Consider the following 16,515-nt stretch of genomic DNA (forward strand, 5'->3'; position numbering starts at 1 on the left):
TTATGTCGACGACTCATTAAACAGAAAAAGGGCCGGTGCAGGTCTTCTCCTTGTAAGCCCCGAAGGGGCTCAAATTCATGGTATTCTCTGGTTCGGGTTTAAAGCGACCAACAATGAGGTTGAGTATGAAGCCCTGCTCACCGGGTTGCAGCTGGCCAAAGAAATGGGTGCAACCGCGATCGGTGTTTACAGTGACTCCATACTGGTCGTCAACCAAATTTTGGGGGAATATTAAGCCAAGGAAGAAAATATGGTCCACTATCTGAAAGAAGTTAAGGCTGCTCTTGGGTCGTTCAAACACTTTGAAATCACTCATATTCCCAAAGATAACAATTCTATAGCGGATGCCCTAGCAAAGATAGCCTTATCATTAGATTCAGAAGCTCCAGATAGCATTCCTATTCGGTTCGTCGATGCTTCAACTATCAGTTCAACTAAATAGGCCATAAATGTGACTCAACCGGACTCCTGGATGACTCCCATTTTCCATTACCTCAAGGATGGGACCTTGCCAGACGACAAGGTCGAGGCGAGGGTCCTGCGAGCAAGATCTGCTCATTACACACTCATCAGGGATCAGCTGTACAGGAGAGGATTCAGTGCCCCTTTTCTCCGATGTGTAACCAGTGAAGAAGCAGACTATATCATGAGGGAAATTCACGAAGGTATCTACGGTAATCACACAACTGCTCGATCTCTTACGAACAAGGTTGTTCGTCAAGGGTATTATTGGCCCCGGATCTAAAAAGATACGCACAATTTTGTCAAGAAATGTGACAAGTGTCAACGGTTCGCGAACATTCCGCAAGCCCCCTCTCACGAGCTGATAACGATGTCTAGCCCCTGGCCATTTTCCATGTGGGGGATCGACCATATCAGTCCCATGCCAGTCGAAAAAGGAGAAGTCAAGTATGCCGTGGTCGCGATCACGACCAAAAAGCTGAAAGACTTCGTTTTCAAGAATATAGTGTGCCGCTACAGAATTCCCCACACCTCATCTCGGATAATGGAAAGCAATTTGATAACGAGGAGTTCAAGCAGTTCTGCGACGAGTTGGGCATCCATAAAAAATTTGCCTCAGTCGCCAGACCACAAGCAAATGGCCAAGTCGAAGCTGTCAACAAGACCATCAAACACACTCTAAAGGCCAAACTTGGGACAGCCAAAGGAAATTGGGCTGACGATCTCCCCGAAGTCTTATGGGCATACAGGACAACTCTGAGAACCTCCACCTCAGAAACACCCTTTTTAGTAGCCTATGGCTGCGAAGCAATGATTCCTATAGAGGTAGGAACTAGTTCTCTTCGGAGAGACTTGTATGATGAGGTTAAAAACAAAGCACTTATGAGAGCAAGTCTGGATCTTGTTGAGGAGCACCGCAACAAGGCTTCGCCAAGGATAGCAGCATACCAACAACGTGCGAAGAGATTCTTCGATTCAAAGGTCAAGCGAAGAGACTTCCAGGTCGGTGACCTTGTGCTAAAAGAAGTTCTCCTCAGAACTAGGGAGCCAAGCGCGGGAGTATTAGGACCAAACTGGGAAGGTTCGTACCAGGTCGACAAGGTGATCAGACTGAGGACTTACCATCTCAAAAGGCTGAACGGTTCCAAAGTACCCCGAGCTTGGAATGCCGAGCACCTCCGGCCATACTATCAGTAATCTCGAACTCAACTCTCATTGCAAATTAGGTTTTAATTTTGTTAGTTTCCTTTTTATTGTAAAATATTATCCTGTTCGCTTGTAACAATTCGCATGTAATATTGCCTATGTAAACAAATTGAACTGTAAACTGCACTCATGTATGATTAAGCGAACATAAATTGAAACTAAAGTGTCAGTTATGTACAACAAAAATTGTTAAGACCCTATTAACTCCTATGGAGTCGGTCTCATCATACTATGCCTGGTCGGTGGAGGGATCCTGCGAGGTAAGACTCGAACCCCCTGCCTGGTCGGACCCTCGGGGCTACTGCTCCTGCTCGATCATCTTCCCTCGCCAAGATCTGCAAGGTCTCTTGCCACTCCCTTGGGAGGTCGAACATATCCATATCTAGGTTCTTCGGTCGCAGGGTATAAATGGACCCAATCGCCCAGTCGGCAGCCTTATCCTCGAGCTCCTTTGACTGGATCCGCATTTCTTCAGTCAAGGAAGCAACTTTTCCCTTACTCTCCTGAAGTTCGGCCTCAAGAGCTAGCCTTCCCTTTTCGGAGGCCTCCCTCTCTTGTTCTGCTCGCTGAGCCCGTATTAAGGTCGTCCGGAGCTCCTGGTCTTTCTCGACCTCTTTAGAGAGTCTAGCGGTTGTTCTCTGAAGCTCTTTCACTTCCTCCGCGCGTCGCTCAAGCTCCGTCTTTTGAAAGTCGACTGTACGCATAGCGGCCATCTTTTGGTTCAAATATCTATTCGCTACCTCGTCAGACATCGCTCTTTGTGCTTCGGCGTCCTGCAGGCTCTGTTTGAGCTTCGCGATCTCCTATTTCAGATCATTTTCCCCCTTCGCGGCCCCCAGCTGATCTTTCTCCATAGACATCCTCATGGCGAGCAGAGCCTGCAAACAAAAAGTGAGTTAAAATGAAAATGGCTGACAAATTCAAGAACAGTTCGTTTACCTTGCTTAGATGTTGGAACGACGTGGTCATCAGGTCGTCGCCCGTATGAGCGAACTCATCGTATGACTCCAATAACCCACACTCAAGTGGAGAGTAGACTATCGGCTGTAAGTATTCGGGCAGACTCCCCAACGAATCCAGTATTGGTGTGTTGATGCGTGTTTACTATAACATGCAAATGTAGCAAGTATACTAGTCGCACTAAGTAATAAAGTGATGAGTGAGTATCGTTCCCACGAGGATAGTGTTACTAAGTACCGATTTTTCTAGTTAAAGTCCTAATTGAAGCAACAATAAATTGGATTGATGGATGATTAACAAACCAAATACAAATGCAAAACCCAACAACTTAACTAATTAAACAATTCTAAAACAAATGCTAGGGTGTTGAATTCACCTAAATACGCTAACCCAAATCATAGAATCTATTACCCAAGTTCTAATTCCTTGATTGAAAATCGAATTCCCTAAGTTGTAAAACATACATTCTCATGCTACATTTCCCTACTTATCCCTATTAAGCTTCCGCACCCAACAAAATGAAGATTAATAGTTCAAAGGATTTTAAGCTTTGTGGAATTCTATCTAGATTTCATAGATCGCTAAACCTATCTCTAGCGTTTGCTAATCTATGGTATTTATCCCAAGAGGCACAATCACAAATCACTTCTCAGTCTCATTGTGAACAACACACATTTGAATGGTGATCAAGCATCCAAAAGACATTAAGCAAAGAGATAAACACTCAATCATGAAATTAAAACTCAAAGTAATTCAATCCATATAAATTTGAATCATTGTATCAAGATTACATCAAACCCTAGCTAAACAACTCAGTTCATACTCAAAAACGAAATAAAACAACAAAAACAAACTGAATCAAGATTCATCATTGAAAAGCAAGCAAAAGATGGAGAAATCTTCTCTAATTTGAAGCCCAAATCTTCAATAATCTTCTCCTTCCATGAGCTGCCTCCCAAATCACGAACCAAGCCTCTTTTCTCTTCCTTTTCGCTCTAATTTATACCTCTCTCACTTAAGGATGAAGCCCGAGCAAGACTTCCAGGCCAAATTTGAGCATGATAGAGTTCGAATCTGGAAAAGTATTAAACATATGAATTGTATCCCTTTGAATTATATTTCTGGTCGTTTAAGAATCAGCACAATCCGAGGTCTACAGCTCAAGTTATGGCAGAAATACTGAAGCACGTCCAAAGACATTTTTCTTCAGTTCCGAGCGTACTTTTCACGACTTCAAGCCAAGTTTTCACATTTGTCCAGTCAGAATTAGGAAAATCCCAAAACAAGAACGTTGCAGCTATTCTTCTTAGCTTTCCAAAGCTTCTAAATTCAGGTCATTCCGAGTTTTCAAGCTCAAGTTACACAATTTACGCTCAAAACTGTCATTTATGCTAAAAATCATCGTTTAGGCCTACAAAGACAAATTAATAGAATTAGGTAGCAATTATGGCCCAAATTGTATGAAAAGTATCCTAAATCCTATCAAAATTCAATGCAAAATCATAGTGTAAAATATGCTTATCATGTGCCCTTCACCTTGTTGGCAGCAACCGTCTCGTCTACGGGCTCCTTGCCAGACCTCCTTCTGATGTCCCGTCGCGACATTAGTGGCTCCTCCTCAGATTCAGTTTCTGACTCTTCGGCCTGAATCTGCTTCCTCTTCTTCGACCGCTAGGCCAGAGCCTTCCGCCTCGGACGAGAAAGTGGTGGCTGAACAACCTGTTCTGTGCTGGTCGATTCTTCCTCACGACGGGACTGGGAAGGCACGGCAATTCGCACCAGTTGTACCGCTGTGGGGCGAGTAGCTTCGGTCGCCCTCTCCTCGATCGAGGGAAGTTGAATGGTGCTCGCCGTGACTACTTGGACTCTTTCGGAGGCATGGTCGTTGTATGCAAGTACATTAATAACTAAATAAAAATTATTCTACGACCAGAAAGGAATCAGTGTCCAACTTACATTCTGGGGACTCTAAAGACGCGCGGTGGCTGAAAAAACTGTACTTCCGCAAGTTTGCGGTTGTTACAAGCTTCCTCGCATCCCGACTTTCTTCAGGGAGAACCCCAAAAGACACGATCCTATCCGGGTCGGTGAGCAGGTCCAAGCTGGTCGTCTTGTTAACTGCAAAATAGTGCAAGTCGTTAGAAAAATCGAGCGCATAGTAAATGAATCCAGCGAAGAGGGACCTACTTGGTTTCTGAAAGTGGCAGTAGCTGTCGTAGCAGAAGAAGAAGAATTTCGTCTCGTAGGCCCCCGCATTGCTGGGATAGCTATGTATCCCTTCGGCTATGGTAGATCGCCGAGACAAGTAATAGGAGTCTTTGTCCTTACTCCTTTTGAGGTAATACGAACAGTTGAGCTCCACCGCTGTTAGCTCGCCCAAGCTGCTCTCACGGCACGTGATGTACATCGCAACAATGATGACATATGCATTTGACGTTAATTGCATTGGTGCAATTCCGAAGTGATCCAGGACCGACCTAATAAAAGGGTGGAAAGGAATCGTCCCCCACCCTTGAAGATCTCTTCGGAGATCGCAGCCAGGCCATCAGAAGGATGCCGCGATGACCGGGTGTCATCGAGGAACACCTCTGTGTGGACGTCAAATTGTTTCTTTATCCTCTCGAGCTCTTCTCGGGTGAGAACCGAGAAGACCTCAAGGGATTCATCCACGAGAACATCCCGCGAAGACGAACCGGCTCCTTCTTCAGATCTGGACGCTGAGGGTTCCATTCTGCAGTCTGCAACACCGACAGACAGAAGGTCATTTTAGCCATCGTACGTCGCCCCGTACGGCGGCTTGGAGCAAATTCCCTAAAACCTAACTGTAGCTCAAGCCGCCATTCACGGCAAGAATCCAACTCCAGCGTCGCTTCTCTGACGAAACATCAGATGACCCAACGCCATTGCATCGCAAAAAAAAAAAAAAAAAAAAAAAAAAAAGGAGAAAAGAACCAAAATCCTTACCTTTTGGGGGATGTAATCGTGAACGGTTCTTGCTTCAGGTATCGGAGGGACGTCAATCGGAAAAGAAAGGCTTCCGGTTTGTAGAGAGTTTTCACCCGAGGCAAATGGGGTTCTGGTGGACTCATCTGAAAAATCTGGGTTTTTATATGGACTACGAACTGTCGTTTACCACCCCTCAGAATCAAAACGATGCCTTTCTCTCTCTCCGCATTAAATGCGCCCCAAGCCGCATTTATTGTTGAGATGAGGGTTGTCGTTTTAGGCGTGTCATGCAATTAATGCTCTGCCAAAGCATTAACGCGTCAGCACACAACGCATTTAATGCACTTGGCAGATGCCTGACACACACAATGCGCCTGTCAACGCAGAAACGACCTCATTAAATCTCCATCTTTAAGGCACGATAAGGAACGCCCGATGAAGCCAGGACGCTTGGGCGATGGATGTCAGGTCATTCGGACGAGGTTTGCGCAAGGTCATGTTCACAAAAGGTCCTATTCTGAGCTCCTTTCATTCAGGTCAGAATGGTCAGAACCTCCAATCGCGGCATGACTTAGTTTCCAAGGTTTGATCCTCAAACCTTAAAAACTAGGGGACTTCTGTTATGCCTGGGAAATCAAAGGCTGACATGGGAAATCACGTGACGGGATGTGACTTGCTCCCGTCAGAATGGTAAGCGCACGTTAGGCCTGCCAGACGCCGTGGAGCTCCCACGTGTCCACTCCCTGCTCCAAATCGCATGAAATCAGCTTGGAAGTTGGCCAATGTGACGTAAAGCCGGATTTAGTCCTGACATTCATACCAAGTCACGGATTTAATGATGATTATTTGCACTCATCTCGCTATAAAAAAGAAAGACCCCTTCATTGAGGGGATTCGGCCTTTTTACACTCCAAACTAGCTTTCTCTCTCTCTCTCTCTCTCTCTCTCTCTCTCTCTCTCTCTCTCTCTCTCTCTCTCTCTCTTGTATCTTTGTATTGACTTTTCCTTAATCATTTTGTAAGTCAGTCCGCTGTTGCGACCTGACCCACGATCTTAATACAACAATCAGTGGACGTAGGACTTGCTACCTTAACATCTGAACCACTTTAAAAAGCTCTCATTGTTACATTTACTCTACATATTATCCATAATCACGTGCGTCTCTTGACCAATCAACGTTACGCACGTATCGATTAGTTGGTGTCAAAATCACGCATCAATAGCCTGCATCAATCGCTACTCTGGCTTTCTTTTACAATATTCCAAAGATGATTGATGATGGAATAATTGACAGTAATGGTAACACGCTCTAACTCGTTTCTACCCTGTTCCATCTTCCTCTGTAAACTTTTTGCAAGTTAAAAGTCACTGAATCATTCTCTTTTGTGTACAATTTGTTTCTAGGGACTTCGCTCAAGAAACAAATGATTCAGTTTGCACCCAACATGCCTGAAATCAATAGTATAAACTTTATTTGGGCAAACATTGGTGGCGGCGTAGCCCAAAAGATACTCTTTGACTATTTATGGAAGACCACAGAAGCTGTGAAAGTTGCAGACACCCTTATTGGCAACTCAACCTATGGCTGTGAACCTGAAGCATTCAACTTGGCTCCAAATATGCTTCCAATAGGACCTCTTTTGGCAAGCAACCGACAAGGAAATTCAACAGGATACTTCTGGCAAGAAGACTCAGCGTGCTTGGAATGGCTTGATCAACAATTGCCTTACTCAGTCATTTATGTTGCATTTGGCAGCTTCACAGTTATAGACAAGATCCAATTCCAAGAGTTGGCACTAGGACTTGAACTCTCCAACAAGCCATTCCTGTGGGTTGTTAGGCCAGACATAACTGATGGTGCCAATGAAGCCTTCCCAGTTGGGTTTGAAGAAAGGGTAGCCAATCGTGGGAAAATGGTGGGTTGGGCGCCGCAACAGAGGGTTTTGAGTCACCCTTCCATTGCCTGCTTCGTTAGCCATTGCTGTTGGAATTCAACCATGGAAGGTTTAAGCAATGGGCTTCCTTTCTTATATATGTTGGCCATACTTTGCTGACCAGTTCATCGATGAGAGCTACATTTGTGATGTTTGGAAGGTGGGATTGCGGTTTAAAAGAGACGAAAGTGGAATCATTACACGAGAAGAAATTAAAAGTAAGATAGATCAAGTGGTTGGTGATGAAAAATTTAAAGAAAGAGCTTTAGCACTCAAGAAAACTGCCATAGAACCTATTTTCATGCTCACCCCTAATAATATTCATATTCTCTAACAATTGCTTGCAAGAAAGAAAAATGAACAGTTCATTCCCCAACAGTTCAGCTTGCTTTCGCAAAAATTTAAATTTGAATGAATAAACCTTATCTATCTTTGACCTCATTTTTCACCTCCCTCCTTCAGTGTTAATAAAATATAAAATCACAGCTTTGTCAGATTTTGAGGCAGATATCAGGCTATGATCCTTGTACAGAAAAGTATGCCGAGATTTATTACAACAGGCCTGATGTGTAAAAAGCCCTCCATGCTAACATAACCAACATTCCTTATAAGTGGACTGCTTGCAGGTGATCGTAAATACAATCTTTAAAAATTGACAGAGAGCTTAAATCAAGAAGGGGTCCTTATTTATTTAACACTTTTTAAATAAATTTCGTGTTATTTGAAGACACAGATGTATCAGTTCTTCCCATTTATAGACAAATGATAGCTGGTGGATTGAGAGTTTGGGTTTTCAGGTTGGGAATTATGTATTTACTATAAAATTTCATTTTAGTTCTCCATATATATAGTTATAATTAACCATTTTCTCTTTGAAAATTGCAGTGGAGATGTGGACTCAGTGGTGCCAGTTACTGCAACAAGGTATTCTCTGGCACAACTGAAATTAACAACCAAAATTCCAGGGTATCCTTGGTATGTTAAGAAGCAGGTCAGTAGCTAATTATGCCTTCATCTCTTTGATTAATTAATTTGGTCATAATAATATCTCATAACATATATGGCAGGTTACCTGAGTTCTAGGCCTTTACAGAATATTTCAAGAAATTGAATATAAATTGTTTGAACTCAAGGGTCAAACCATGCACGCCCCTATGACTTTTGTAATTCTCAATATAAGGGTCTCCATTATTTGACAAAAAGTAAAATTCACCTAAAAATCTTAACGTGTACTTTAAAGACAAATTTGATAATATATATACATAACAAAAATATGTTTATAATGTATGTTAAGGGGTCGTTTTTCTTTTTTCTTTATTTTTTCGGTGATAAGGTGGGAGAATGGACAGAAGTTTATGAAGGGCTAACATTTGCAACGGTGAGAGAGGCAGGTCATGAGGTGCCACTCTTCAAGCCAAGGGCTGCTTTGTAGCTATTCAAATCATTTTTGAGAGGTGAACCTCTTCCAAAGTCTTGGTGAAGAAGGACAACAAAGAAAAATGAAAAAAAAAAATTCATTCTAAGTCTTTGGTATTGAATTGATGTTATTGTTATGAACAAAGAAATTAAATTAAGTTAAGTTAGTAGAGAGAGAGAAAGAGAGGGAAAGAAAGAGTTTGATTTATGTAATAGGAAATTAAGAAAATTGGAATGAATCCATTTCTTTGAATGAAATAATTATAGTGGAAACCATTGAAATGATCTCATCACTTTATTCAAACAATTTGGTAATGGAAAACACGGAATGAATTTGTTTTGACTCAATTTGTCCCCCACCTTTTATATAATTAAAGTCTGAATTTTTTAATCAAAATCTCAGTCAACACCCATGTAGAAATCAAGAAGTTATCACGGTAAATGGTGATTTTCTTTGTATTTATGCGCGTAGAGGAAAATGGTCAAAGCCACGAGGCCTCCCCAACCCCAAGTGAATCAAAAGGCCATAATCAATAGACAAAGACTAAGAACAGAGGAAGGAGAGAAGTTTCACAGAAACTTAAAGGAAGATATTGACTTTCCATATCTCTTTGTATTTGCTTTCTTAGTATATCTTGATTTTGTTTCCTCTTATTTTGTTGATTTAATTTCTTGTTCTGTAATCCCGAAGTCAATGGGATTATTCCATGTAATTTCCCTTATAGTCAGGGACTGCTGTATTATATAAACCAATTTTGGTTGATTAATAAAATAAACTAATTAACACAAAATTGATATAGTATCAGAGCAGGCCATCTAGGGCATGCTTCTCCTCATCATGTCTGATGATTCTAGCCAACATTCTTCTGCAAAAACCCAATCAATCACCGCAAACACCAAACAAACCATGAATGATTTATCATCCCCATATGTCTTACACCCATCTGACAATCCGGGAATCGTGCTAGTTTCATGTCTTCTCAAAGAAAATAACTATCCAACATGGCGAAGAGCCATGTCCAATGCATTACTTGCCAAGAACAAGTTTGGCTTTGTTGATGGAACTTTGCTACGACCAGAACCAGATTCAGCAGATCTTGCAATATGGATCAAAAACAACTCCATGATTATCTCATGGATATTTAATTCTCTTGACTCATCTCTTCATGACAGTGTTGTTTTTTTTGATACAGCTAGGGAGATATGGGTCAATCTTGAAGAACGTTTGTCACAAGGAAATGCACCAAGAGTGCATCAACTAAGAACTGAGATAGTGAATACGCAGCAGAAGGATATGTCAATTGCTGCATATTACACAAAGCTTAAGGGACTTTGGGATGAGTACAACGCTTATTCTCAAATTCCGCCTTGCACTTGCGGTTCGGCCAAAGCAATTGCTGTTGAGAAAGAAAAAGAAAAGGTTCATCAATTCTTGATGGGATTAAATGAAAAATATAATGTGGTGAGANCCTTCTTGACATGTATGAGGTACTAGCAGATCTTCTTCCAGATATACATGGAATGTACTTTGATGAAGTTGGTTCTTCTGTTAGAATCGAGTATCATGAGGTTTTGAGGAGATTGGGTGATTCGGTGAGATCAACATTTCTGGAATTTGAGAATGCCATTTCTTCATGCAAATCAACTAGCCCATTGGCAGGGGGAGGAATTCACCGTCTGACCAAATATGTGATGAATTACATCAGGAATCTGACTACAGTAAGACCCTGAATTTGCTTTTGAAGAACAATATTAAAGAGGATTGTAGTTCGCAATCATCTAACATGAGTACAGATATGGAAGAGGAGGACACAAGTGAAGGTTCGTCATGCAATTCTTCACCAATGGCTCTCCGATACCGATTAGTTGCCTCAATTCTAGAATCCAAACTTCATGATAAATCAAGGATGTACAAGGATATTTCATTGCAGCACTTCTTTTTGATGAATAATATACATTACATGGCTCAAAAGGTTAAGAATTCAGAACTTAGGCCCATTTTTGGTGATAGCTGGATTCGAAAGCACAACTGGAAATTTCAACAGCATGCAATGGGCTATGAAAGAGCTACTTGGAGCTCAATCCTCGCTTTATTGAAGGAGGAGGGGAATTCTAGTTCAGGAGGTGTTTCGACAACCCAACTCAAGGAGCGGTTCAGGAACTTCTATCTTGCATTTGAAGAGGTCTACAAAACCCAAACAACATGGCTCATCCCAAACGCTCAGCTTCGAGAAGATTTACGAATTTCAACATCTCAAAGTGTGATCCAAGCTTACCGCACTTTTGAGAGTAGACATAAGAATCGGATAAGTGACAAACACATTAAATACAGTGCTGATGATCTACAGAATTACTTGTTAGATCTCTTTGAGGGATCCTCAAAATCCTTGCATAATCCATTCCGGAGGTGATGGTAGCAAAATAACTAGATCAATCTTTGTGATTTTTTTTTCCTAAGAACTTATGGAGGAATAACTTCTTGTAATTTGATAGACTGGTGGTTCTTGTGCAATTTCTTCACCCTACTCCTTTTCTCAGTTCCAGATTATTTAATCTTATATGACTGAAATTTTTCATATGCAGTGTTTTTCTATTAAGCAAGAATTTCATGAAAAATAGAGATGTTATATGTGTAACATGATAATTATCCATTAATTTATTATAATAACATGATATTAACAGGAAATGCACTTAAAATATACACATAACAGAATATTAATTCTTTACAACTAGTTTAGAAGACGATAATGTTTATCAAGTGAACCACCACGTGATAGTTTACGGTCCATTATAACTTTTGGGTATAGCTTCAAATGATTAGTTTAGAAGAAGATAATGTTTATCAAGTGTAATAAGCAATGATGTAAACATCTGACAGATCTAAAAAGTATTTAATGAAGTGGTCCTTAGTTTATTTAATATTGGGCGGTTAATAGGACCAGAAAAATCTCCAGCACATGGGGTCTAATGTTTGATGGGAAATGTAGGCCTTAATAAGGCAATGCTGCACATTAGTAAAAAGATTTTTGTTAGCCATCACTTTTGAAAATGAGCAAATTTTGGCTTGTCTCCATTTAAAAATAAATTGCCTAAAGAAAGAGACTTGACTTAATAAACCATTTTTTATATCACCGAGATCTCCGGGGAAGTCACGCTGATCATTATAAAACAAAGCAAATTATGTTCATAGGAACATATAGGAAACTGAAAACTAAAATGAGTCCTCCACATATTCTAGTTATTCCTTTTCCTGCACAAGGCCATGTAATTCCTTTACTGGAGCTTTCATTATGCTTAGTTAAGCATGGCTTCAGAGTCACATTTGTCAACACAGATCATACTCACAACCGGGTCATCAACGCATTACCGGAAAATTCTATAGGGGATGGAATCCGTCTGGTGTCGATTCCAGATGGATTGGAACCCGGGGAGGATAGAAATGATATAGGGAAGCTATGTGCAGCAATGCCGAAGGTGATGCCGGGGAAGCTGGAGGAGCTCATTGAAGAGATCAACAGAGTGGAAGAAGATAAGCTTGTTTGTGTGATTGCTGATGGGACGGTTGGATTTGCTCTTGAAGTTGCAGAGAAGATGAAAATTAAGAAGGCTGCCTTTTGGCCTGCAGCAGTGGCTACTCTGGCTTTCTTTTACAATATTCCAAAGATGATTGATGATGGAATCATTGACAGTAATGGTAACACGCTCTAACTCGTTTTTACCCTATTCCATCTTCCTCTGTAAACTTTTTGCAAGTTAAAAGTCACTGAATCACCGTCTTTGTTGTGTACAATTTGTTTCCAGGGACTCCGTTCAAGAAACAAATGATTCAGTTTGCACCCAACATGCCTGAAATCAACAGTACAAACTTTATTTGGGCAAACATTGGTGGCGGCGTAGCCCAAAAGATACTCTTTGACTATTTCTCGAAGACCACAGAAGCTGTGAAAGTTGCAGATACCCTTATTGGCAACTCAACCTATGGCTTTGAACCTGGAGCATTCAACTTGGTAACAAATATGCTTCCAATAGGACCTCTTTTGGCGAGCAACCGACAAGGAAATTCAACAGGATACTTCTGGCAAGAAGACTCAGCATGCTTGGAATGGCTTGATCAACAACAGCCTAACTCAGTCATTTATGTTGCATTTGGCAGCTTCACAGTTATAGACAAGATCCAATTCCAAGAGCTGGCACTAGGACTTGAACTCTCCAACAAGCCATTCCTGTGGGTTGTTAGGCCAGACATTACTGATGGTGCCAATGAAGCCTTCCCAGATGGGTTTGAAGAAAGGGTAGCCAACCGTGGGAAAATGGTGGGTTGGGCGCCGCAACAGAAGGTTTTAAGTCACCCTTCCATTGCCTGCTTCGTTAGCCATTGCGGTTGGAATTCAACCATGGAAGGTTTAAGCAATGGGCTTCCTTTCTTATGTTGGCCATACTTTGCTGACCAGTTCATCGATGAGAGCTACATTTGTGATCTTTGGAAGGTAGGATTGCGGTTTAAAAGAGACGAAAGTGGAATCATTACAAGAGAAGAAATTAAAAGTAAGATAGATCAAGTGGTTGGTGATGAAAAATTTAAAGAAAGAGCTTTAGCACTCAAGAAAACTGCCATAGAAACTGTTAAAGAAGGTGGTCAGTCGAACAAGTGTTTGAACAAATTCATTGAATGGATCAAGGCATAGGAACTGGCCACAAGTGATGATGGATCATTGTTAAGGAAAATAAAACATGTAATAACCACTAGGAAATCTCTGCCATCACAACCAGGGTTTTAATTCCATCGTGTATTTCTCTTTTATCATATATTCGAAGAATCAAAGTCATTGTTTTTTAATTTGTAATAGTCTTTTGCATTGCGAGGAATAAGCTCATCAATTCTCTTTTCCTTGCTTTGGATCAATCGATCTTAATGGTGTGTGAAACTTTTTCTACTGTTACTCTTGAGATGCCCACCACTACTGCTCCTACTTAATTATTCAGACCTTAGAAAGAAGAAAAAGAGGGGTTACAAAACCCTAATAGTCTCTCTCCCATCTCTTTCTCCCTGAAAAACAACAAGTACGGTGCCTCTCTCTCTCTCTCTCTCTCTCTCTCTGTGTCTGTGAAATGAGTAGAATAAGGACGAGGAAGTCTTTGAAGAAGCATCGGTTAATAGTTAAAACAGAAGAACCCAGCTTCCAATGCCTGTATGATTAATAACCCCACTTCCTTTCAGAAACAACTTGTGCTACGCGTAGTGCTACAGTTTAGGCTTTCTTGTGTTAATTTATACATATATTTTTCATTAATACCATAACTTTTTTATGCTTCTGCAGAGAAAAAGTAAGAAGGTCTTTCAAGACTAAGCATTCAAAAGATATATAGAAAATATAATAATTTTTCTGCAGCCCATTTTGAATATTGACAAATCATTGAAAAATCACTTTCTATTTTGTTATATATGTCGTGTCCTCTCATCACTTAGTTGTATGTTGAACTTTCTTGTTTTCTTTTTAGCATATATCATTTTCTGCTTGCCTAGCTTGGATTTTTTACCCCAAAAAAAAAAAAAAAAAAAAACATAAAATAAAACCTCTGTGTTCTTTGTTTTTGCACATTAGAACGCTTGAGTTAACTTTCAATATAGATATTCTACTTTATTATGCAAAATGGATCTATGAGATTACCGTTTACTTTTGTTGCTTTCAAGGATTAGGAATTGCATTGTTTTGCGTGTTTTGCTGGCGAAGTTATCTACTAGTTTAGTAGTAAAGTAAAGCTCATAAATTCCGGATCAAAACAAAAGAGCCCCATCTTTATATTTTACTCATTTTGGTTGGAAACAATTTCCAAATTCATAGACTGAAAACCAACAAATTTTTGGCTACATTATTCTCGTTGCCCTAACATTGGTGGTAGGATTTATGTGTATTTGATATGATAGCTATATCATAAAACCCAATTTCAAAAGTAAGCTTTGAAAATCTAGGGTAAACTTTGAAAATCTAGGGTTTTGAAACTGGGATCCACATGAATAAGACCATAATGATTGAAGAAGGTTAAATCCAAGTTGGATTTTCAAGACCCTTTTTGGAAAAGTGTACGAAGAATTAAACTCTCAATCTTCATACGTCTCTATTTAATTTCCATTGCCGGTGTCGTCCTTTAGGTTCAACCCTTCAACTTGCTCCATGAATATCTATCTGGGTGGATGTTTTTACATTGGTAGATAAGATCTGTTATAAGATTTTGGGACAATAAATCTGTTAAGCATAATTTCTTTCTTCTCTTCCTTCTCTAACTCTTCTCATTAATTACTTCAAAACAAATAAAAAATCTAGTTTTATTATAAGTTTTATTCTCGAGCTTAGTTAAGCCATTTAATACGATTGTTGTGTGGTCAATTCGGAGAGAATAATTCCCTACTAGGAGAGAAGATATTTAGATTGATTCAATTTGGAAGAAAGATATACATATTGACTTAGACTCAAACTAAGGTAGCGGAAGATTATGAAACTTCATAATTCTACGTATTTGAATCTTATCTCAACTCTATCATGTAAATCGGTGCTATATAAACCCATCATAACTTGTTTTCAAAGGGGATGGGGAATTGTTCTAAGCAAATTTTCCTAGGAATTATACTGTTCTTTATAAGCTCTCAAAAGCAAGAAGATAACAGTGGACGTAGGCTCAAGTTCTAACTTGCCGAACCACTTTAAAAATTGTCTTGTGTTCTTATTTATGATTCTTTCTTTTTTGTTCGTTGCTGATTTTCATTAAATAACGCGCACATCCATTCCGGTTCCGGCAGGGTCAATCATAATTCTCTAGTTGGTGCATATTTCTGTATCAATATTTTGGCGCTAGAAGGAGGGCTTGATTCACAGCAGCTCTCCATGTTTTTTCCTCAAGTCTCAATTTCTTCAACAAATCCCAACTTCTTAATCTAGAATCACGTCATCAAATGTGAAAATCTGAGTAGGATAAATTCTGAATCTGGCTATGTAGTAAACACAAGAATTGTACCCTTCAAGTTAGCTTTCCGATGGTCCAAGAATCATCCAAATCCGAAGTTTTCAGCTCAAGTTATCATCAAAATATTGAAGCATGTTCCAAATCAGAGCTCTCAGATCGCGTGGTCAGATCCCTCAGATCACGTGCTTAGATTACTCTGATCTTTAGCTTCAGATCATGTGGCCAAATCGCTCAAATTGTGCGCTTAGATCTCTCAGATTAGAAAGAGCTTTCAAGTTCCCAAGCTATCAAGCTCTCACGCAAGCTATCGAGCTCGAGAGCTCAATAGCTCTCTCTGGCTCATAAGCTATCAAGCTCTCTAGCTCCCAAGCTTTCTACCTCCCAAGCTATCGAGCTCTCAAGCTAGCTTTCTAACTCTCAAGCTCTCAAGCTCCCAAGCTATCGGGCTCTCAAGCTAGCTCTCGAGCTCCCAAGTTATCAAGCTCTCAAGCTAGCTCTCGAGCTCTCCATGTTTTCTGATTGAGCAATGCTCTCCGATCTAGCTCTTCATGTTTTTTGATTGAGCTATGCTCTTAGAACAAGTTCTTCATGCTTTCTGATCGAGCTATGTTCTCAGATCAAGCTTTCCACG

The 16,515-nt window shown here is 40.4% G+C and overlaps 3 protein-coding genes and 1 pseudogene across 3 annotated transcripts; all 4 read left to right on the forward strand.

Moving 5' to 3' along the window:
• LOC116126941 overlaps positions 1–8,110 on the forward strand; it is a 46,005-nt pseudogene extending 37,895 nt beyond the window's left edge.
• Positions 8,111–8,265: 155 nt separating this feature from the next.
• LOC116126984 (serine carboxypeptidase-like 25) lies at positions 8,266–8,940 on the forward strand. The gene is made up of 3 exons (XM_031412650.1): positions 8,266–8,305; positions 8,394–8,499; positions 8,842–8,940. The coding sequence occupies exons 1-3, from the start codon at positions 8,271–8,273 to the stop codon at positions 8,938–8,940; spliced, it is 240 nt and encodes a 79-aa protein (XP_031268510.1). The 5' UTR covers positions 8,266–8,270.
• Positions 8,941–9,831: 891 nt separating this feature from the next.
• On the forward strand, positions 9,832–11,500 carry LOC116126985 (exocyst complex component EXO70E2-like). Its single transcript, XM_031412651.1, is given in 3 exon segments — positions 9,832–10,344; positions 10,392–10,629; positions 10,632–11,500. Coding segments are annotated over 3 exon segments (1,455 nt in total). The 3' UTR covers positions 11,336–11,500.
• Positions 11,501–12,060: 560 nt separating this feature from the next.
• Positions 12,061–13,864, forward strand: LOC116126940 (UDP-glycosyltransferase 83A1-like). Its single transcript, XM_031412611.1, has 2 exons — positions 12,061–12,618; positions 12,726–13,864. The coding sequence occupies exons 1-2, from the start codon at positions 12,105–12,107 to the stop codon at positions 13,607–13,609; spliced, it is 1,398 nt and encodes a 465-aa protein (XP_031268471.1). The 5' UTR covers positions 12,061–12,104; the 3' UTR covers positions 13,610–13,864.
• The last annotated feature ends 2,651 nt before the right edge of the window (positions 13,865–16,515 follow it).

The sequence above is a fragment of the Pistacia vera genome, unplaced genomic scaffold, assembly GCF_008641045.1.
Source record: "Pistacia vera cultivar Batoury unplaced genomic scaffold, PisVer_v2 Contig188, whole genome shotgun sequence".
Taxonomy (NCBI): Eukaryota; Viridiplantae; Streptophyta; class Magnoliopsida; order Sapindales; family Anacardiaceae; genus Pistacia; species Pistacia vera.